Source organism: Salvelinus namaycush, chromosome 16 (genome assembly GCF_016432855.1).
Source record: "Salvelinus namaycush isolate Seneca chromosome 16, SaNama_1.0, whole genome shotgun sequence".
Taxonomy (NCBI): domain Eukaryota; kingdom Metazoa; phylum Chordata; class Actinopteri; order Salmoniformes; family Salmonidae; genus Salvelinus; species Salvelinus namaycush.
The window spans coordinates 23,305,033-23,327,530 of record NC_052322.1 but is presented as its reverse complement, the minus strand read 5'-3'; the positions used below and the strand labels follow the sequence as shown (position 1 = coordinate 23,327,530).

At 43.3% G+C, this 22,498-nt stretch overlaps 2 protein-coding genes across 4 annotated transcripts in view; one reads left to right on the top strand and one right to left on the bottom strand.

Moving 5' to 3' along the window:
- Window positions 1-14,070, top strand: part of LOC120061202 (E3 ubiquitin-protein ligase Itchy-like) — a 20,187-nt gene extending 6,117 nt beyond the window's left edge. For 2 of the 3 annotated variants that reach the window (XM_039010825.1, XM_039010824.1), the window contains exons 4-24: window positions 372-496; window positions 2,589-2,726; window positions 2,872-2,914; window positions 3,021-3,223; window positions 3,410-3,614; window positions 3,924-4,019; window positions 4,174-4,357; window positions 5,161-5,230; window positions 5,348-5,432; window positions 5,659-5,787; window positions 6,395-6,467; window positions 6,662-6,733; window positions 6,810-6,898; window positions 11,029-11,188; window positions 11,301-11,434; window positions 11,613-11,753; window positions 11,829-11,949; window positions 12,077-12,181; window positions 12,306-12,402; window positions 12,506-12,578; window positions 12,669-14,070. In XM_039010825.1, the coding sequence (XP_038866753.1) occupies window positions 372-496; window positions 2,589-2,726; window positions 2,872-2,914; window positions 3,021-3,223; window positions 3,410-3,614; window positions 3,924-4,019; window positions 4,174-4,357; window positions 5,161-5,230; window positions 5,348-5,432; window positions 5,659-5,787; window positions 6,395-6,467; window positions 6,662-6,733; window positions 6,810-6,898; window positions 11,029-11,188; window positions 11,301-11,434; window positions 11,613-11,753; window positions 11,829-11,949; window positions 12,077-12,181; window positions 12,306-12,402; window positions 12,506-12,578; window positions 12,669-12,768 (2,443 nt within the window). In that variant the 3' untranslated portion in view covers window positions 12,769-14,070. The remainder of the gene's footprint in view (window positions 1-371; window positions 497-2,588; window positions 2,727-2,871; window positions 2,915-3,020; window positions 3,224-3,409; window positions 3,615-3,923; window positions 4,020-4,173; window positions 4,358-5,160; window positions 5,231-5,347; window positions 5,433-5,658; window positions 5,788-6,394; window positions 6,468-6,661; window positions 6,734-6,809; window positions 6,899-11,028; window positions 11,189-11,300; window positions 11,435-11,612; window positions 11,754-11,828; window positions 11,950-12,076; window positions 12,182-12,305; window positions 12,403-12,505; window positions 12,579-12,668) is intronic. The other variant, XM_039010826.1, reaches the window with a different exon arrangement.
- On the bottom strand, window positions 13,931-22,498 carry LOC120061203 (zinc finger protein 341-like). The gene is made up of 15 exons (XM_039010828.1): window positions 22,459-22,498; window positions 21,890-22,000; window positions 21,533-21,723; window positions 21,158-21,307; window positions 19,171-19,386; window positions 18,745-18,928; window positions 18,514-18,607; window positions 18,153-18,391; window positions 17,765-17,973; window positions 15,921-16,129; window positions 15,646-15,742; window positions 15,418-15,550; window positions 15,214-15,325; window positions 14,985-15,055; window positions 13,931-14,846 (listed from the first exon to the last, which is right to left on the bottom strand). Exons 1-15 carry the CDS (start codon window positions 22,487-22,489, stop codon window positions 14,467-14,469), a joined length of 2,427 nt encoding a protein of 808 aa, XP_038866756.1. The 5' UTR covers window positions 22,490-22,498; the 3' UTR covers window positions 13,931-14,466.

Genomic DNA, 22,498 nt, shown 5'->3' with positions numbered 1-22,498 from the left:
TGGTGTAGTAAGCTGATGGGCTTCCACAACTATTTTCCTGCAAGCATTCAGGATTTAACTAGCAGCTGTTATAGTAGGCATGGACACTTGCTTCTAGTCTCCCCGCTAACACTGTTGAAACATTTCTTCAAATGGAATAATAATCATAATAGTAATATATTCAGCCTTTATAGCGCTATTCATTACATAAAGAATCTCAGTGCTTTAAGGCAACAAAAAATACAAGAAATGTAGAAAAATAACATCATTAGATGTTCATCATAGACGATCATCTTAGATGCTTTCATATATTGCCTCTCACCTACAATATCTGCTATATTTACAGTGAATTAACTGTCATATTCATTGTCTGTCTTTCATCTTGTCAATAGAATTGTCACTCCTTTTAGCAAGCTAATCTTCCGAGTATGGAGTCACCAGACCTTGAAGTCGGACATATTGTTAGGCATGGCAACTCTGGAGGTCAGCGAAACACTCAAAGCCAACGACATGAAAAGTGAGTGCCTTCCTTGTATCATGTTATGCATACCTTGCTTGGCTATGTGATGAAGGCCTGTCTGTGCTAGTTATCTTTCACACACACGGCACAGGCACCACTTTCCCCTCATAAAGAGTAAATTCAGTCCAATGACAATTTTCAAATGTTATTGGTCACATACACATGGTTAGCAGATGTTAATGCGAGTGTAGCAAAATGCTTGTGCTTCTAGTTCCGACAGTGCAGTAATATCTAACAAGTAATCTAACAATTCCCCAACAACTACCTAATACACACAAATCTAAAGTGGTGAATGAGAATATGTACATATAACTAAATGATTGAGCGATGGCCGAGCGACATGGGCAAGGTGCAATAGTTGGTATAAAATACAGTATATACATGTGATATGAGTAATGTAAGATTTGTAAACATTATTAAAGTGGCATTATTTCGAGTGGCATTGTATAAAGTGACTAGTGATCCATTTATTAAAGTGGCCATTGATTGGGTCTCAATGTAGGCAGCAGCCTTTCTGAGTTAGTGATTGCTGTTTAGCGGTCTGATGGTCTTGAGATAGAAGCTGTTTTTCAGTTTCTTGGTCCCAGCTTTGATGCACCTGTACTGACCTGGCCTTCTGGATGTGGGTGGACCATTTCAGTTTGTCTGTGATGTGTACACCGAGGAACTTAACTTTCCACCTCCAATGCTATCCCTTCGATGTGGATAGGGGGGTGCTCCTTCTGCTGTTTCCTGAAGTCCACGATCATCTCCTTTGTTTTGTTGACGTTGAGTGTGAGGTTATTTTCCTGACACCACACTCCCGAGTGCCCTCACCTCCTCCCTGTAGGCTGTCTCGTCGTTGTTGGTAATCAAGCCCACTACTGTTGTCGTCTGCAAACTTGATGATTGAGTTGGAGGCGTGCATGGCCACAGTCGTGGGTGAACAGGAAGTACAGGAGGGGGCTGAGCACGCACCCTTTTGGGACCCCAGTGTTGAGGGTCAGCGAAGTGGAGATGTTGTTTCCTACCTTCACCACCTGGGGGTGGCCCGTCAAAGTCCAGGACCCAATTGCACAGGGCAGGGTTGAGACCCAGGGCCTCCAGCTTGATGATGAGCTTGGAGGGTACTATGGTGTTGAATGCTGAGCTGTAGTCAATGAACAGCATTCTTTAGATATTCCTTTTGTCCAGATGGGATAGGGCAGTGTGATGGTGATTGCGTCGTCTGTGGACATATTGGGGCGGTAAGCAAACTGAAGTGGGTCTAGGGTGGCCGGTAAGGTGGAGGTGATATGGTCTTTGACTAGTCTCTCGAAAGCACTTCATGATGACATAAGTGAGTGCTATGGGGCGATAGTCATTTAGTTCAGTTTCCTTTGCTCTCTTGGTTACAGGAACAATGGTGAACATCTTGAATCAAGTGGGGACAACAGACTGGGATAGTGAGCGATTGAATATGTCCGTAAACACACCAGCCAGCTGGTCTGCACATACTCTGAGGACGTGGCTAGGGATGCCGTCTCGTTCAGCAGCCTTGTGAGGGTTAACACATTTAAATGTTTTACTCACGTCGGCTAGGGGGGGGGGGGGGGGGGGCGCCAAGTCCTTAGCGGGCCGCGACGGTGGGACAGTATTATCCTTATTTTCTAAACACATTTAAGCCAAACCAGATAGAAAATATCACATCACTCTCCTATTTTGATGATCGGTAAATAATGATAACTTTGGTTTGAAGTAGGATAATTACTCTGTTTCTTATGGCTGTATATTTGCTAACAGAACTCCTCTGTTTTTATTGGTTGGTTTTCTTGCCTTTTACGGGGATTCTCTCTCCATTACTTTTTCCATCCACTAGTTTGTTGAAGGTATAATTGATAAGGTGATAACAGCGAGAAACATTGGTCATAGTCTTTGTGGTGTACTATCCATGCAGTACTGTCCCTCATGTCCCAAACTCGTTCAAGTCCTGGTGTAAAGTGGCAGAGAAGGATGATTCAAAGGGCTGATAACGGCTTCTGACAGGCGAGGAGCTGAGTGGAAGGAGGGCTTTTGTTACATAACCAATGCTTTTGTTCCATGTCCCCCCCCCCCCCCCCCCCCCCCCCAGTCTCTGAGGTGGTGCAGACGCTGCAGCTGAGTGCAGACAGAGACCAGACCGATGTTGTGGGGGACCTGTCTGTCTGTCTGGATGGCATGCAAGTGGACCCAGAGATGTTTGCCTCTGCTGCCTCTGCTAACACCCAAAGTGAGTCTGCTCTGTGCGATGTTATCCACAGTGTTATCTGTATTGATTTGTAGTGAGAGTTATGGTTTTCCCATCCTGCCCAGAAAATAAGCTCCAGCTTCCCCTCAGTACATCCAGTTCCCAACTCTGTGTTTCTGGATCTCAGGTACATCGAATGGGGAATCGCAACAGAACGGGGATGACGTGAAGTAAGCATATTATTCATGGTTACTGTGGTAATGATAGTCTTGCTTATATTTGTATATGGACACTGTCTTGTCAGTGCTCCAAAGTTAATAGTTGATATTGTGGCAGGCGGAGTAGAGACAGCTCTCCTTCTGTGGATGGTTTGGAGCACAGAGCTTCCCCAAATGGTTGTGCGGTCGCAGTGAATGGCACAGAGTCTTGCAAAGGGTCTCCCGCTCTGTCAGCAGGGGGCTCCAGGGGTAATCCTCTACGCCCCCCCAGGCCCTCCCGACCCCCTCCACCCACCCCGCGCAGACCAACCTCCTCTCCAGGTGAGGCGGTCAAACTCATAACTCATCTTAAGACCAACAGCAATGCTCCTGGGGATTTATTGGTATAATATTTAGCTTTATATGTCCACAATTAAAGTGTTTGTCAGATAATGGCAGAAAATGACACTAGGTGGTTTTGTTTTCTCAAACTTACTAAATTTTCTTTTCTCATTCACTGGTTCACAGCAGCATCCTCTAATGGATCCATTCCAACTGAAGAAAGCGACGGCCCCAGCTCAGAGACCCCAGTCAGTGCACCTGCAGTACCAGACCCCAACGCCCCACCCCCTACACACGACCAGAGCCAAGCAATAGCAGCCAGCCAAGCAGACAGTGTAACCCCAGGCCCCCCCAGAGCCCCCGCTGTCGCCGCAGGCCCATTGCCTCCTGGGTAAGGGTCAAACCGTCCATGGTGATCTGGCAGGCAGAAACACACTGTTAATCAGTTTGTGGTGTCAATACAACCACCCTCAGGATCATCTTACTGTTATGCTTTGTTAAACTCAAGAGATTAGAATGTGGCTTTGGCTATTGTCTTGACTGCAATGACCTGTTGTTATTGCTCCAGGGTTACGTAGTCTCATCACTTTTATAATTTAACTTTACCCTACCTGCCGTGACTTGAATTTTTTAATTTTGTATTTGGCTGACTGATGTTGTAAATGTTTTAATTTTCTTTGAATCACATGTTCCTGTGAAGATGGGAGCAGAGGGTGGATCAGAACGGAAGGCTGTATTTCGTAGATCATGTGGAAAAGAGGACGACATGGGAGCGGCCTGAGCCTCTACCTTCTGGGTAACTCCCCCTTTACATATCCTGTGTCTTTTTCCAATCCACGTATTTACACCAGTTCACAAGACAAGCAGAGAATAGTGTGTCTGTTACTAGAGGATACTAAATGACAAAGCTCTTTAATAGTCTACCCTGTTCCTCTTTGCCCTGTATGTAGGTGGGAGCGGCGAGTGGACCCCATGGGCAGGGTCTACTTTGTAGACCACATCACCAGAACTACCACATGGCAACGGCCCACTATGGAGACGGTGCGGAACTATGAACAGTGGCAGCACCAACGCAACCAGCTACAGGGTGCCATGCAGCAGTTCAACCAGCGCTTCATATTTGGAGTGAATGGGGTAAGTGGGAACTCTGACTGGTCAAATCAAGTGCTCAGCTCCTTAAATAACAGTACTGAACTGGTGTGAAACACTCAACAGGTGATGAGTTTAATGGGATACTTTGAGATTTTGGCAATGAGGCCCTTTAATTCCCCAGAGTCAGATGAATTAGTGGATACAATTTTTATGTCCATTGTGTCCAGTATGAAGGAAGTAAGAGAGAGTTTCGCAAGCCAATGCTAACTAGCATTAGTGCAATGATGAAGTCTATGGGTATCCATAGACTGCTCTCAGTCATTGTGCTAACTACCTCAGTCAGCTGCTATTTGCGCTGTGTGAAATGATAATGCCATCAAATGGATTGGGTAATTACAGGAAGTCTATTTGGAACAAAGAAACTAGAGGGACACTTTACCTCACCCCTCACTTTATTTAGCTAGCTGGCAAGCCATACAGAGCTGTTGTAGGAAAATTATATTATAACTCTGAAATGTAATTAATTGGGCCTTAGTGTAGTGCCCACACAATCTTTTATAGTATTTGGGTGTCAGCCTTATCAGCTTCTCTCTAAGATGGGCCATGCAGTTAACCTAGCGGTTAGAGAGTTTGGTCAGTAACCCGAAAGGTTCACTGCACCTATCTGGTGTATGTGACAATATAATCATCTTTATTTTATTTTTTTGCTTCTCTTAACTCTGTTTTACATATTGGGCTGTAAACAGTTTGTCCTTTTTCAGTTGGGGATATTTAACCACTCTTTATCATTTGATTTTTAACTTTGTTTGGTAATTATTATCTTTATCTTCTCTTGTGCACTGAAGCTCCAGGACCAGGTTCCAGCCACTGAGAATAAGCAGTTTGATCCCCTGGGCCCGCTGCCACATGGATGGGGTAAGATCTCACTCACATCTCACATGAAAAGGTCACAGATTAATCTGTTTTCTAGACTTTTGAATGAATTGAGGATTGTACTTAAACTGTTCTGTTTCATTCCATTTACATTCTCAGAGAAAAGAACTGACAGCAACGGGAGAGTGTACTTTGTTCAACACACCACACGAACTACACAGTGGGAGGACCCTCGCACTCAGGGGTGAGAAGTTAATCTGTACTACTCTTAGTACAGATGTATCTTAACAGCTACTTTTAACATCAGTGGGTGCTAGCCTGTAACACCTAGAACAGGGTAAGATTAGCGCGGCCCCTGGATCTAGTACTCTACACATGCCCATACACTGGAATTGTGTAAATTCAGACATTGTGCAGATCTGTATCCTACTGTATGTCCCTGTTTTATGTTGACACTCCCTTTCCCTCAGGCTGCTGAATGAGAAGCCTCTTCCAGAGGGCTGGGAGATGAGGTTTACAGTCGACGGCATCCCATACTTTGTGGACCACAACAGGAGAGCCACTACGTACATCGACCCTCGCACTGGAAAATCCTCACTGTACGTCCCAACTTTACAGTCACTTATCAAAGCATTGGACTACCTCTCTGACTAAGCATCATAGACTAAAATGAGGCTCTATGTAGCAAACACGGGTCTGTATCATAGGCACTAGTTTGATTCCAGTAATGAAACTGTTGCTAATAATAACGCTTTCTTTCTGTACCCAAAACATCAAATTAGGATGACTAATATGGGCTGAACAGATAATGTACTGTCTGTATCTTTCAGTATTCTAATGAGCCACACCTAAGTGATGATATTGGTGTACTGTCAACATGACTGCTCTCTGTTTAACAGTGACTATGCTCTGGCTGTGCTCTATTCCCCAACTAACAGGAATAACCTGTTTGGTGCCTTTCACAGGAATGCTGTTTCATTTGTCTCACCTGTAACCTGCTTTGGCTTAAACATTTATCATTGTCAGTTTAGTCTGTGCAGAGTAGTGAAAACATAACATTTGACTGTCTGGGGTCTATGGTTTGACATTCTTGTGTAGTTCTAATACACTATAGTAAAAGCCAGGTAATCTGACAAAGTTGATTCAGTATTTGGTCCATGATGCGTGACTGAATGTGCCTTTTCCTTCCCTCTCTCTCTCCAACAGTGAAAATGGGCCCCAGATAACTTACGTTCGAGACTTTAAAGCCAAAGTCCAGTACTTCAGATTCTGGTGCCAGGTAGGTCTCATGCCTTCTGAGTTTGAGTGGTTAAACAGTGACATTGTTTTTATGGTCAACAGAACAACATGAATTCCAATGCACAGTGACATAATTAAAGGAACGATGACCTGCTATTTTTGTTGGCACGTTTGGGGGGGGGGGGGGGATCACATCACATGCTTCAAAATCACTTATGATTTCCTCTTCTCCAGCAATTGTCAATGCCTCAGCACGTCAAGATCACTGTCACCCGCAAAACCCTGTTCGAGGACTCGTTCCAACAAGTGAGTAAACATCCTCCCAAATGAGCATGTTGACACTGACCTATGTTGTCCATATTAATTTGACTCTCCATTGTAGATAATGAGCTTCAATGCACAGGACCTCCGCAGGAGACTATGGATCATATTCCCCGGGGAAGAAGGTCTTGATTATGGAGGGGTGGCAAGGTAAAGTTATAATGTACTCTTTTCCAAGTGATCCCATGCAGTTATTGCACCCCAATAAATAATAAGTCATTCAGTGGCATTCCGTGTCGTTTAAGATTAGGTTAGGACATTGTTTTTTATTTTTTTATGAGCATTGCCTTATTTCTATTACAGCATATTGGATGACTGTCATTCATTTTCCATTCACCCAGTTCAATGTAACAGTGATAGGTTTAGGCTACTACATGATACTAGAATTTTCCCTATACCCATCATGTGGTTGCTATAACCTAGCCTACGAATTCAAGTTTACAACGTAGGTGCACCGGTAGAGAGACAAACTGGAGTAATAATGGTGATTGCCGAGCAAATAACTGCTGGACTCATGGTAATTGACCGTTACTTAACATAAACACATTTAGCATCTCCTGGCTTCGACACACAGCCTACAAGCCACTGATGCAGATATTAGGAACATCTACATTTTAAAAGTCAAATGAATCCATGTTATATAGCCTACTTCACAATAAATCCATTATTTATTTTAGAAGGGTCTAAAGAAACATGATATGAAGAAAATGTAGTTTATTTCAGAGGAACAGAATAGCATACTCTTGAGTTGTCCTTATGTTAGGCCCTGATCTGGCTATGCCATATGGCTGTGGGTTTCACTAGTTCATTTGGCAGGCAAGATTTTCTTAGAATTCTGTGGCATTATTTTATAGTATGAAGAATACAATTGAACAAAGAGGAATAAAATAGAAAGGATATTTTCTCCAAACGATTTGAGGGAGTGCGGACATGCGGCTATTCTGTGTTGAGTGGTTAACAAAGAAACAGGTCCTCCTATATGCTTAATTTAGAGTTACTTAATAATGCCTCGAATTTCCCGGCGGCATCTGCTTTGTGTGGTTGTAGGGCCCCCTAAAAAAATCCCTGCCTTTTGCGGCCAGGGCTGTTGTGCCCTTGGGCTGAATATTATAATTCCTTTCTCCCGGCTGCGTGCCGAAGCACCTCTCACTCATATGGCTCTCAGATACAGTCGCTCAATTCTTATCAGCCAATGCCGTCACGTGGTCGGGTCTTTCTCACAGGCTACAAGTGAAGATGGACACATCGGGGACGCAACTGCGTACGTCCTTATCCAATTCCGAGGCGCATATTGAAAGAACTGTCCACACTGTTCAACAAGATGAGTAGGCCTAACGAACAGCAGAAGCACTAGCTTATGTCAGTCTACTGTCCCCTATAGCACGAAAGTTGACCTATTCTGTGCGAGACATAAATATTCCAAACATAGTCTGGGACAGTTGTGGGATGCGATAGTTCCGAAATTAATACCACCACTAGCATCCCAAAAACTTTTTCAAGCAATGAGGCAGACAGAATCGATCAGAATGTTTAGGTTAAAATGTCGATAAACTATTAGGTTATTTCTTCACATTATAAGCACAGCAATGCGCACATGGCAGTAGGCTATAGGTGTGAATGTTCCAAAATACAATCAGTTAGCGGGAAAATGGCATTCTCAAAAGTGACCGCAAACGCAATTATGCATGTAATGATTTTATTATAAAAGTGAATTTTTATGGGAGAAATGATCGTCTCCAATCTTGAAATTCACAAACTGCGTGTGTATGCCAGTTAGGCTCTACACCCATTGTAAAGCGGATTAATGTGCTTCATTTTAAGAAGTTATTTGGCCACTTTAGTTGTGATACAAACCTTATCAAAACATATAAGCTTTGGGCTAGGCTACATGAGGTGTGCGACTATGATTTGAAAAGGTTTGCGCTGTTTCTTTCCTTACTGCACACAAGCTAGGCATCATTCACAAGTGATAATATAATTCACAAGTGATAGGCTAATATTGTCACCCATCAGACTATTCTTGTTTAGTCTTGTCTTTACATATATTATTTAGTATATGTGTGAAATTTGTTTTAATTTAGAATGGATCATCATGCACCTGTCTCGAAACGGGCAGGGTTCGTTTTCATGCCTGCCAGGTGGGCTATAATCCTGTTGTAAAGAGAAGCAATGTGTTTAATATTAGGAAAGTTGAGAAATAAATATAGTAGGCCTAGCCTATAGAGAGCTGATGGGATACTCCTCTTTTTAATAGAGGCCATCACAATTCTCACGCAAATGCATAGCCTATAGAAATGTTGCGCAACATGAGCTCATAGGCTCTCATGAAGAGTTTGATTACATTTTTGAAAAATGTTCATAGATGTCAGAGTGATTAGAGAGACAATAGAGTGCTGAGTACCAGGCAGTTAGCAAGTTTGGTAGGCTACTAATGACCATCAGAGCTTGGAGAAGCCTAATTAACGTGACTAAAAAGTCACGTGGAATATGACTGCCGTCATGACTCGTGACCGCTGGTGTGGCGGTAATACGGTCACCGTAACAGCCCTAGTCCATCCACTTTTTGTTCCGTTTGCTTCTTTTAAGAAATGTTTTGAAACAGAATTGGCTGGAATGAATACACCACTGATCACCCGCACCCACAGTTCCCTATCATAGCAGCCATTAAAACATTTTCCCTTCGCTTGTGGACTTCAGTGCACAACACAATAGCTGTCTGTGACCAGGCAACCAAAAAAAACTCTCCAAGCCAAACCTTCATACAATAACCGTTACACACAACCTACTTCGATGTCACCATATTTGCTGTCAACATAGTTCTAGTAGTTAATGTGTTTGTACACATGGATTGGATTGTGGGTTTACTATCACGCAGTAGTGTACATACAGCAAGCAGTTTTGCAGTTACACCGGCGGGCTCCAGTGGCAATACATTTACAGTATAAAACCGAAAGCTTACCTTGAATGTGTTGGCTAGCCTTAGCCAGCTAGCTAACATGAATACCATTCCTTTCTGTTTGTCAGGTTGTTGAGTAGGCAAAATTAGCTGCATTAGCTAGCGTAAGTGAAAGTGCAACATACTACAAAATATCTCTGCTGTTTCTCCATAACTTTTTAAGAAATTAATTTGTTCAAAACTGTTCCACTATTCTTTTTTTTGTCCACATGTTATGCCCTTCAGTGCTAGCTAGCTGTAGCTTATGCTTTCAGTACTAGATTCATTCTCTGGTCCTTTGATTAGATGGACATGTCAGTTCATGCTGCAAGAGCTCTGATAGGTTGGGGGATGTCCTCCGGAAGTCGTCATAGTGTAAGTCTATAGATGTGGGTGAGAACCATGAGCCTCTTAGGTTTTGTATTGAAGTCAATGTAGCCAGGGGTAGCACCGGTTAAACCTTGGTGCTACCCTACTGCTGTTGAGGCTACTGTAGACCATTGCAAAACTGTGTTTAATCAGTTATGTGGTGACGTGAATATATTTAGTATAGTTTTTACCTAAAAAATACCTTTTTAAAGCTGCAATATGTAACTTGTTGGGCAACCTGACAAAATTCACATAGAAGTGTTCGTTATAGATCTGTAATTCTCATTGAAAACATGTCTAAGAAGCGGTAGATCTGTTCTGTGTGCTATTTCTATGCTTCCCATTGTGAAGGTTTGTTTTGTACACCAGCTTCAAACAGCTGAAAATACAACATTTTTGGTTATGGAAAAGATATTTGACAGCTGTTTAATTATTCTCTACACCAGGGGTACTCAACTCTTACCCTACGAGGTCCGGAGCTGCTGGATTTCTGTTCTAAGTGATCATTAATTGCACACACCTGGTATCCCAGGTCTAAATCAGTCCCTGATTAGAGGGGAACAATGAAAAAACGCAGTGGAAATGACTTCGTGGTCCAGAGTTGAGTTTGAAAGCTCTACACTATACTTGTTTTGTCATACAAACTGAGATTAAGTCAACTTTTTTAGAATTTTAGCAACCAGAAAATGGCGGAGCAATTTGTGGATAGTGCATCTTTGTTTCACTTTTTTTAATGAAATGGTCCTCCTCTGAGGAGCCGCCACCGAAGTTATTGTAGTGGTGAAGGAACCTTCTGTGCCCCCTGGTCTAAGGTTCAGCTACTTGAATGACCTTTTAAAACATCCCAGATAAGTGTTTGTTTGTCTACAAGTTGATATTTTACCCAGTTATGAAGTGTGGTGTTAACTGGATCCTTGCAGAGAGGTTTTGTATTGTGATGAGTGTTATGAAATATTATATATTTCTCTCTTTGTAGGGAGTGGTTCTTCCTGCTGTCTCACGAGGTGCTGAACCCCATGTATTGCCTGTTTGAGTATGCTGGGAAGGACAACTACTGCCTACAGATCAACCCTGCCTCCTACATCAACCCTGATCACCTCAAGTACTTCAAATTCATCGGACGCTTCATCGCCATGGTGATTATTTTTAGTCACTGTTTTTCAACTGCAATGTGACATTTGCGAGTGCAAAGATCTGCTGATGCAGTTCTGCATTTTTAAATGTTAACCTCCTGATCTCTTTTCGCAGGCTCTTTTCCACGGGAAGTTCATTGACACAGGCTTTTCGCTACCGTTCTACAAGCGCATGCTGAACAAGCCATGGGCACTGAAAGATCTAGAGTCCATTGACCCAGAATTCTACAATTCTCTCATCTGGATTAAGTGAGTCTTCTGAGGAAGCTGTACTAAAATTAACATTGGTTGTAGTAAATATAGTTTTTTTAATGTTTTGGTGGCTGTGATGAACACACTTAACTTCATGGCCCCACTTTCCTTGATAACATGAGTTTTCCATTTTGGGTTACTGATACGTGTCTTTGTCATCTGTTGTGCACTTCAGGGAGAACGACATTGAGGAGTGTGGCCTGGAGATGTACTTCTCTGTGGACAAAGAGATTCTGGGTGAAATCACCACTCATGAGCTCAAGCCGGACGGAGGAGAGGTCCTGGTCACTGAGGAGAACAAGGAGGAGTATATCAGGTCTGTCTCAGCATATGCCCCCCCCCCCTCCCCTCCTGGTGTGTGGTGCCTTGATGGTCTATGTTTCTCTCCCAGGCTTGTAGCAGAGTGGAGGTTGTCCAGAGGTGTGGAGGAGCAGACCCAGGCCTTCTTTGAGGGCTTCAACGAGGTTCTCCCACAGCAATACCTGCAGTACTTTGATGCCAAAGAACTTGAGGTACGAGTCTTAGTTTGGCCTATTTATTTACACCAGGTTCACCATATTCACTCTGGTAAAGATGACAGCTGTTGTTCCAACTTACATGTACCAGTGAGCCAATTTGTTACTTATCAACTTTCTGCAGGTCATGCTGTGTGGGATGCAGGAGATCGACCTGGCAGACTGGCAGAGGAACACCATCTACAGACACTATGCACGCAGCAGCAAGCAGGTCCTCTGGTTCTGGCAGGTCAGTGTTACACATCTGTCCTCACCAGTGCTACAGTCAGGTGCCACATCTCCTCAGTATCATTACATTCATGCAACAAAGAACATCTATGAACATACTGTACCCTCTTGGACTTGCCTTCCAGCTCATCAAAGAGATGGACAATGAGAAGCGGATGAGGCTCCTCCAGTTCGTTACAGGAACCTGTCGCCTTCCTGTCGGAGGCTTTGCTGACCTATTGGGTAAGGAATTTAACCTGTAAGGGTAAAAGTTCATGAAATATAACATTTTGCCATTTTTACCTCTAAGTAGATGGGTTAGTGACTTACATATTTGGTTTTGTAGGGAGCAATGGCCCGCAGAAGTTCTGCATCGAGAAGGTGGGAAAGGAGAACTGGCTACCCAGAAGTCACACCTGGTGAGTACTGTATGGAAGAGTCAAGGTTAAAACCGAGTCAAGGCTTCACTCGACAGATAACTAACATGCCTCTATTTTCCCCTTCTCTAGCTTCAATCGATTGGATCTTCCTCCTTACAAAAGCTACGAGCAGCTGAAGGAGAAATTGATGTTTGCGATTGAAGAGACTGAGGGCTTTGGGCAGGAGTGATCCAGCAACGGATCAATAGACAGAGGAGTGTGGTCTTCGTTTGTCAGGGAGCCTCTTGAAGACCAGCGTGTTTTTGTGTGTGCTTGCCAGTGTTTCCCCTATATGCATTTAGCAGTGGCACACCGACGCTACCTCCTGCATTTAAAAAAAAAAAATGTTTTATGTGGCTGTATAGATGTATGCCCCAGGAAGACCCCATTCACCGCCACCCCTCCCCCCTGCAAACTCTGCCACCTTTGCTGAAACAAATCCTAGGGGAAACACTGCGTGCTGTTGAAGGGAGAAAACTTGCTCTAAAATACTGGAAGAATATTTGAGAGTATTGATCCACAACAGTAAGCTGCTCCCTTCTCTCAGAATGTCCCCCACATCATGCATGAACGCTGGAAACCCACCCTCAATAACATATGGGACATCAGAAGCATCGGTCCCATCATCCTTTGATTGACCCACCACTATTTCTGACAATCCCAACGCTGACTTTGAGGAAAATGAAGACCTCTGTTCAGGCAATGGCCAGATCCAGAAGTTGCAATGCACATGCTTCAAAATAGAACAGTCCTTCTGTTCAAAGCTCCTTAGCATTTATCTGTGAATCAATAAAATATTGCAAGGGACAATATTGGCCCCTATATTTATGGTACAAGAGTACATGGATCTACTATGGCCCTAGTTTTATAGGGCATTGTGACATGATCAAATGATTTTTTAAAGTATTCTGGGGAATAAGAAGTGTGAAATATTTGTCTAGAATATTGCCTTGATGTCTTCGGTGATATGAGATTTAACCACATTGGAGACTAGATATACATGTAGCTTTTAATAGTCTGGGAGATTTTTAGCATATGAATTTAATGATTTTTATATTAATGGGAGATGTTTTTCTGGCTGTGGCAAAGGCATGGGAATACATATTTTTTTCCTGGAAGATTATGAATGGAAATCCCAGGGAAGTAAATGTGTAAATAATCATTTGTTGCATTGCAAATAAAAAGCCAGCTCCTTTTATTTTTGTCTCCAGATGTATCTTTATGCAACGTAACTGCTATCCCTGTATATGAAACAGTTGTAAATTGTTAATAACAAATGAATTTCCTTTTAGAAAAGGGGTTTATGGTGAAATGCTGTTCTGATTTATGTACATTTATAAACTTGTGTACTAAAGATTTCTGCTCAAATGAAATGGGTTTCCTTTGGCTGTTCCAATCATGTAGAGTGAAACTGCTTACCGTAGTCATGACTATCCATTTTGAATAGATGCAGCTTAATTTATTCAATAAACATCAAGTGCATGCCTTAAGATTCATACATTACAGAAAATGTTTCACAAAATAGAATCAGTACCTAAGGTATTCAGGAATGTCCACAATAGAGTGACTACATGTGGCAGGTGAAAAAATACCTTTTAACAAAGTGCTTTTATAAGGATGAAAACATTATCACCTGTTGTCCGGTCACAGATGAGGCAACTCACTGTTCTGAATAACAATCACTAACAGGAAAAAAAGTGCCAAGCTTCAATGTTTTAATATAAAACATATAAAAACACCTTTTAATTTGAGGGATATAGTGAGATTCAAATCCCTTCCACATGCAGAGGTAGTCTTAGGACAATATCAAGATTTGGCTTGAATGTAACTCAGGCCACAATCCATTGTCTCTAAACATGGGTGCTCTGCTGTAAACAGCCAGTGTCAGTCAGTCTCCAAAGTGTTCCTCCTGCTCTGCCTCTCCTCCCTCCGACTGATCCTCAACTGGAACAATTGACTCCACTGCCTGAGGGTCCTCAAGCCTCTCTTCCCCCCTTTCATCCACCTCTTCCCTGCTATGTTCCATCTCCGACTCCTGGTTCCCCTCTGTCCTGTGTCCCTGCCTCTTCGCACTCTTTTCCGCCCTGTCCTTCTCCACCGCAGCCACGGGGCACTTGTGGTCTCTGTAGTACTTCTGTCGCGTGAAGCCCTTGTTGCAGGTGGCACAGCGGAAACGATAGTTGTCTGTGTGCGAGCGTTGGTGCTCCAGCATGTGGGCTCTTCTGCTGAAAGCTTTCTGGCAGTACCCACATTTATAGGGCTTAATACCTTGGGATGACAGAAAAAGGTATGGCTCTATTGTTTTGAACCCTAACTTTAAAATGGCTGTCAAGATTTGCAACAGGGTTTATTATGTTTACAGCTGTGACTATTAATCATTTACAACAACAGACAGGAAACACTCACCAGAATGAGACAATATGTGCGCCTTCAGCTTGTCTGGTCTGTTAAACTCTTTAGTGCAGCCAACATGTGTCCTGAAAGAACAAAACAATGTTTTGAATACACCAATAAATAAAGCAGAGCTTAGTTACATTGAAGTCAAAGGTATCCCCAGCTTTTTGTTGGAATCCTTTGTGGCTCAGCTTTCCAAATAGCCTCACTTATGACCTGTTGGAACAGAAGTCTCACTTACCTAAATGGACATTTGTATTTCTTAAAGGGCTCATGAATGAGCATGTGCCTCTTCACCTTGTCCTTCCTGTTGAACATGGCCTCACAAACAGAACATTTGTATGGCTTTTCTCCTGCAATGAAATGACAGTGTTGCCATAAGCACAGCAGAGAGAATTGAGTGAAAGTTATTTGCATCATGGGCTAATGTGTCTGCATGCCTTACCTGAGTGGATACGAGTGTGCAGTTTGAGGTAGTGCTCAGTTTTGAAGAACTTTTTACATATCTGACATTTGAACCTCCCTCCGATACCATGTGTGGGCAGGTGTCGTCGGAAATACCTCTCACAAGGAAAAACCTAACAAAATGAAAAGCATTCTTTAGAGTCTAACTGTGCATGGAAAGTAGATGCTAACCTAGCAGTGAATGACAACCATTTCTTCTAGACCATACCTTTTGGCAATGTGGGCAGGGGAAGTTATGGGAGGCAGTTAATAAATGCTGCTCCAAGGCCTCTTGTGTGGCGTACCGGCTTTGGCATTTCATGCACCTGAGTGTGATAGAAACACTTGTGAAACCACTAACCATGGGGTCAAACTAAAGGTCATAGTCAAGTTGTGTCAAGTTGTGATCACAATGAAAATAAAAATGCTTTAACCAAAGCCACTGACTGAACTTTGTAAGCATTAGGATGGCCTAATTAAAAGAGTGGAGATGGTGAAGCCGACCTATAGAAAGTGATCTCCTTGCGTGGGTTCTGCTGGGGACAGAAGCAGTGGGAGTACTGGTGCACCCCCAGCTCAAACAGCGAGGGGAACACCTTGCCACACAGGTGGCAGCGGTAGGTGAGCTGCTCCTGGTGCGTCCGGATGTGCTCCAGGAACAGATCCAGCTTCTGGAACGTCTGGGAACAGGTCTTCACCACACACTTATATACCTGTAACACAGCAGGAATGAACATTAGAAGGATGAGTGGTGAGAACAGAGCTTCTAAGACATCTGACACAAATCAAAGTTTACTGGTAGCGGACACAGATGTTATCGCAGGTTTCAAGCTCACAACAGTGCAGTAATACCTAGCAATATATTTTTTTAAACAATACACACATAATCCAGAAATGTTTTAAAATAAGTTATATAGGATGAGCCATGATTACAATACAATATGTAAACATTATTAAAAAGTGACCAGTGTTCATGACTATGTACATTGGGCAGCAGTTAAGGTGCAGCATTGAGTACCGGGTACTGGGTGGAGGCCAGCTTGTGGTGACTCTTTAGCAGTCTGATGGCCTGGAGATAGAACCTCAGTCTCTTGGGTCCAGCTTTGATGCACCTGTAATGTCTCCATCTTCTAGATGGTAGTGGGGTGAACAGGCTGTGGCTCGGGTGGCTGAGGTCCTTGATGATCTTCTTGGCCTTCCTGTGACACCGGTTGCTGTAGAGGTCCTAGAGGGCAAGCAGTGTGCCTTCGGTGATGCGTTGAGCTGAAAGCACCACCCTCTGGAGAGCCCAGCTTCAAAGACGCATCTGTAGAAGTGTGTGAGGGTCTTAGGGGCCAAGCCCGAATTTCTTCAGCCTCCTGAGGTTGAAGAGGCATTGTTGCACATTCTTCACTACGCTGTCTGTGTGAAGGGACCATTTCAGGTTGTCAGCACCCCAAGGAACCTGAAGCTTTTGACCCTCTCCACTGCGACCCGTCGATGTGGATGGGGGCATGCTCTCTCTGCTGTCTCCTGTAGTCCACGATCAGCTCCTTCGTTTTGTTGACATTGAGGGAGAGGTTATTTTCCTGGCACCACTCCACCAGGGCTCTCAGCTCCTCCCTGTAGGCTGTCTCATCGTTGTTGGTGATCAGGCCTACCACTATTGTGTTCTCAGCAAACTTGATGATTGAGTTGGAGACGTGCGTGGCCACGCAGTCATGGGTGAACAGGGAGTAGAAGAAGGGGCTAAGCACACCCGGTGGGGCTCCCGTGTTGAGGATCAGCGTGGCGGAGGAGTTGTTGCCCAACTTCACCACTTGGGATCAGCCCGTCAGGAAGTCCAGGATCCAGTTGCACAGGGAGTGGTTCAGACCCAGGGACCTGAGCTTAGTGATGAGCTTGGAGGGGCACTATGGTGTTGAAGGCTGAGCTGTAGTCGATTAACAGCATTCTTACATAAGTATTTATCTTGTCCGGGTGGGATAGAGCAGCGCAATGGCGATTGTGTCGTCCGTGGATATGTTGGGACGATATGCTCGAGGGTGTCAGGTAAGGTGGTGATATGGTCCTCAAGTAGCATTTCAAAGCACCTCATGATGACAGAAGTGAGTGCTACGGGGCGATAGTCATTTAGTTCAGTTACCTTCACTTTCTTGGGTACAGCAACAATGATGGACATCTTGAAGCAAGTGGGGACAGCAGACTGGGATATGGAGAGATTCATTTTTGAATAACTGTGCATCGGAGAACAAAAAAAGTTTGCCAAATAATATTAGCACCGATTGCCCCTGTGCATAATAAGTCTTGTGCATGAACGCTTCATTATTGTTCCCGGTAGATCCTTCCCTCTGGCCATGTGGACTCACCTGCTCCCCCTTGTGCTGGGTCATGTGAGATTTGAGCTGGAAGTAGGTGCTGAACTTGCCGGCACAGAACTGGCACTGGTAGGAGCTGTCGATCAGGATAATCTGCTTGGTCTGGGCCTGCTGGCCTTTCTGCTTGCTGTAACCATCTCCCAAGCTGTCCACATCAGTCTGGGAGTCACAGTCTCTCTCCTCGGGCTCACCTGGGGCTTCTGGACACACATTCAGTACACAATCTACATTTATAATACATACTTAAGCCCTTATACATTACTACATATTTCATTGACTTTGGATTTTGGTAATCATTACTTATTGGCACTATGTCATCCTTAAAAAGGTCTTAGTGGCCTATAGAGAAATGATCATGATTAGACAGCGAGATGATTACCTGGCTGCTCCTCCTCTTCCTCCTCATTCTGTTGTTGTTGTTCCTCCTGTTCTTCCTGTTGCTCCATGACCTCCTCTGCACACAGTGGTACCACCTTGACTGTGATGGGCAGCCTGGACACTGAATTTGCCACTCCCGAAGGCCACACTTTGTGTGTCTGCATATGCTTCTTCACATTAGACTTCTGGGCAAAGGCCCGGCCGCATACAATGCACTGGAAAGGCTTTTCCCCTGTATGACTGTGGAGACATCCAAGATTATAATATAAAACATGTGATATTCTTATCCTGGGTAGCTTCAATGCATACGGATAGTGCTTTTCTATTTGGGCTGATTGGTGAACTCGATTTGTGAAACTCACCTTCTGATATGTTGCTGGAGATCAAAGTTTTTGGAGAAGACTTTGTCACAGAAATTGCACTTCAGCTTCTGGGACTTTCCTTTCATTTGTTCTGCTGAAAAGCCAATGCATAGAACGGACAACATTATTTTATTTAGACAATAATGAGAAACATGTAATATAAAAAATAAAGAAACATTTCTTAGGATATAGACCTATATGTAAATTGACATTTGTTTCTTAAAATCATACCTGCTGCTCCATCCTGGCCTTTCTTGCCATTTCTGGGTTGTTTAGGAATGATCACCTTGTCAAACTCCTCAAGCTCAGTTAGGTTTGCATTGATGCTGCAGGTTTTGGTCTTGGTGCCTTGCTTCCCAGGACTGTATACTGGAGGAGTGTTGAATGACTGGCTCTCCACACACTGACTGGGGACCTGTGGGGCATAAATAATACATTTTATTTTATTATTTCACCTTAATTTAACCAGGTAGGCCTGTTGAGAACAAGTTCTCATTTACAACTGCAACCTGGCCATGTATAACACACGAACGTGAACTAATGGTCCAACATCTTTAGGATGTTGCCCAAACACTGCAGAGTACAGACATGTAAATAAACAACTCTGTCTTCCTCCTCATTCTGTGCAAATTACAGATTGCATTAGTAAAAGCTCACCTGTACAGATTGGAACGGCTGCAAGCCCAGGGTGTGAATCTCTGCACTACCACTCACAGACATTTGAGGCATTGTGCTGTAGACCTGGACCACTGAGTTGCTGATACTGGACAGCACCTGGGAGGACAGAGGCTGAGACTGTCCAGGTGGGAGAGAGTGGGAGGACTGCTGATGGTGCTGGAGGTAGGATGCACCTGTGTGCATACTCAGGTTACTCTGAGAAGGGAAAGTAAACAAGATTTACGGTTGAAGTCGGACGTTTACATACACTTAGGTTGGAGTCATTAAAACTCATTTTTCAACCACTCCACAAAGTTCTTGTTAACAAACTATAGTTTTGGCAAGTCGGTTACGACATCTACTTTGTGCATGACACAAGCAATTTTTCCAACAATTGTATACAGACAGATTATTTCACTTACAGTGAATTATTATATCACAATTCCAGTGGGTCAGAAGTTTACATACACTAAGCTGACTGTGCCTTTAAACAGCTTGGAAAATTCCAGAAAAGGATGTCATGGCTTTAGATGCTTCTGATAGGCTAATTGACATCATTTGAGTCAATTGGAGGTGTACCTGTGGATGTATTTCAAGGCCTACCTTCAAACTCAGTGCCTCTTTGCTTGACATCATGGGAAAATCAAAAGAAATCAGCCAAGACCTCAGAAAAAAATATTATAGACCTCCACAAGTCTGGTTCATCCTTGGGAGCAATTTCCAAATGCCTGACGGTGCCACGTTCATCTGTACAAACAATAGTACCAAGTATAAACACCATGGGACCACGCAGCCGTCATACCGCTCAGGAAGGAGACACATTCTGCCTCCTAGAGATGAACGTACTTTGGTGCCGAAAAGTGCAACTCAATCCCAGAACAACAACAAAGGACCTTGTGAAGATGCTGGAGGAAACCGGTACAAAAGTGTCTATATCCACAGTAAAACGATCATAACGACATAACCTGAAAGGCCGCTCAGCAAGGAAGAAGCCACTGATCCAAAACCGCTATAAAAAACCCAGACTACGGATTGCAACTGCACATGGGGACAAAGATCATACTTTTTGGAGAAATGTCCTCAAGTCTGATGAAACAAAAATAGAACTGTTTGGCCATAATGACCATCGTTATGTTTGGAGGAAAAAGGGGGATGCTTGCAAGCCGAAGAACATCATCTCAACCGTGAAGCACGGGGGTGGCAGCATCATGTTGTGGAGGTGCTTTGCTGCAGGAGGGACTGGTGCACTTCACAAAATGAATGGCATCATGAGAGAGGAAAATTATGTGGATATATTGAAGCGTCATTTGTGTCATTCTCAAAACTTTTGGCCACGACTGTAGATATATTGAAGCAACATCTCAAGACATCAGTCAGGAAGTTAAAGCTTGGTTGCAAATGGGTCTTCCAAATGGACAATGACCCACAGCATACTTCCAAAGTTGTGGCAAAATGGCTTAAGGACTACAAAGTCAAGGTATTGGAGTGGCCATCACAAAGCCCTGACCTCAATCCCATAGAACATTTGTGGGCAGAACTGAAAGTGTGTGTGAGCAAGGAGGCCTACAAAGCTGACTTAGTTACACCAACTCTGTCAGGAGGAATGGGTCAAAATTCACCCAACTTATTGTGGGAAGCTAGTGGAAGGCTACCCAAAACGTTTGACCCAAGTTAAACAATTTTAAAGACAATGCTATAAAATACTAATTGAGTGTATGTAAACTTCTGACCCACTGGGAATGTGATGAAAGAAATAAAAGCTGAAATAAATCATTCTCTCTACTATTATTCTGACATTTCACATTCTTAAAATAAAGTGGTGATTCTAACTGACTTAAGACAGGGAATTTTTACTATGATTAAATGTCAGGAATTGTGAAAAACTGAGTTTAAATGTATTTGGCTAAGGTGTATGTAAACTTCCGACTTCAACTGTATATAGTGAATACAGCCAGAAGAATAGCTTAATTCAATGAACACCACTTACCTGAATAGGGGGCTGCAAAGCTGCCATGGGTTGGTCAATGGACGTGAAGGCGGAGATGGCAGACATCAGAACATCATCACTCACTAAAACATTGCCTTGGACAAGTGTGTGAGTAAGAGGAGATGGAGGCACTGTAATGTATGTGGATACCTGATGTGGATGGCAAAACAAAGAAAAAAGGAAGACTGCATTAGCTAACATTTACAATGCAAGCAAATTATTGTTCTAGACAGGATGCTATGGTACTACGCACTGGCCCATACAGGAGATAAGTAACTAGTTTCTCACTCATGGCACTCCACTTTGGGAAGAGACTAATTAATAACAAACATCTCAGCTAACAATAAAAAACATAAGTAACAAGCCAGTACCCACCTGTCTGTTGGCGGGGGTCTGTGGCACAGAGCTAATGGAGGGCACAGGGGTGTAGGCATTACTAGATGCCAGTGATACTGTAGACAGGGAGGGGGCATTGGACTGGCAATGCTCTCTCTTGTGGGCCATAAAGGCATGCAATGAATTGAACTGTTTCTTGCACTTCCCACAAAGAAAGACATCTTCATCGTCTGTAGAGAACAATTGGGGATATATCAACACTTCAGTATTTCAATGGCAATAAATGGAGATGCAGAATGCATGTTTGATGTGTTAGAGTAGTTCCTCTCTATGATCAACACAATGCAGTCATGCACTGATCAAGAGGATATAGGGGAAGTGAAGAGAAGTGCACACCCATTGACTGAATGGTAGATGAGCCTGAGACGTTCTGGCTGTTTGGGTCAGGGACACCTCCCTGGCCATCCAACAGAGACTGGACAGCCAGGACTGTCTGGTTGTCCATCCCTGGAACAGAATAATATAACTGGGGGTCAGAACGGTGCAAATCATGGTGCATATACCATAGTACGACATGAACAAATCAAAATGCGTGATAGGACTGGTGCGCCACTGCTCTTTCCGACTACAAGACTGCCGATTCCTGCCATTTTCTGGTGGTGGTAAATGATTGCTAGCTCAAGTGGCAGTTGTTTATTCTCAACGAATTACCAAACCAAGGGAAAAGCAATGCATTACCACAAGCAAATCTAAAGAATCCATGGAAAATTATAAAAATTTCCTCAACGAAATAATAGCTACCTAGCTGTCTGGCATCGATTATAATGGCTTTATCATACCACAATGACATAATTTCACCTCCTAGATAACCTAAAATAACCGCACTGTTGCTAGAAAGCGTTGTCTTAAAACCCACTAGCATTTTGCTAAAATAAAAGTGTAAATATAATCAAATGTATTGATACCTTCCAGGACTTCAAATATAGCCTGCGCCATCTTGTAGTT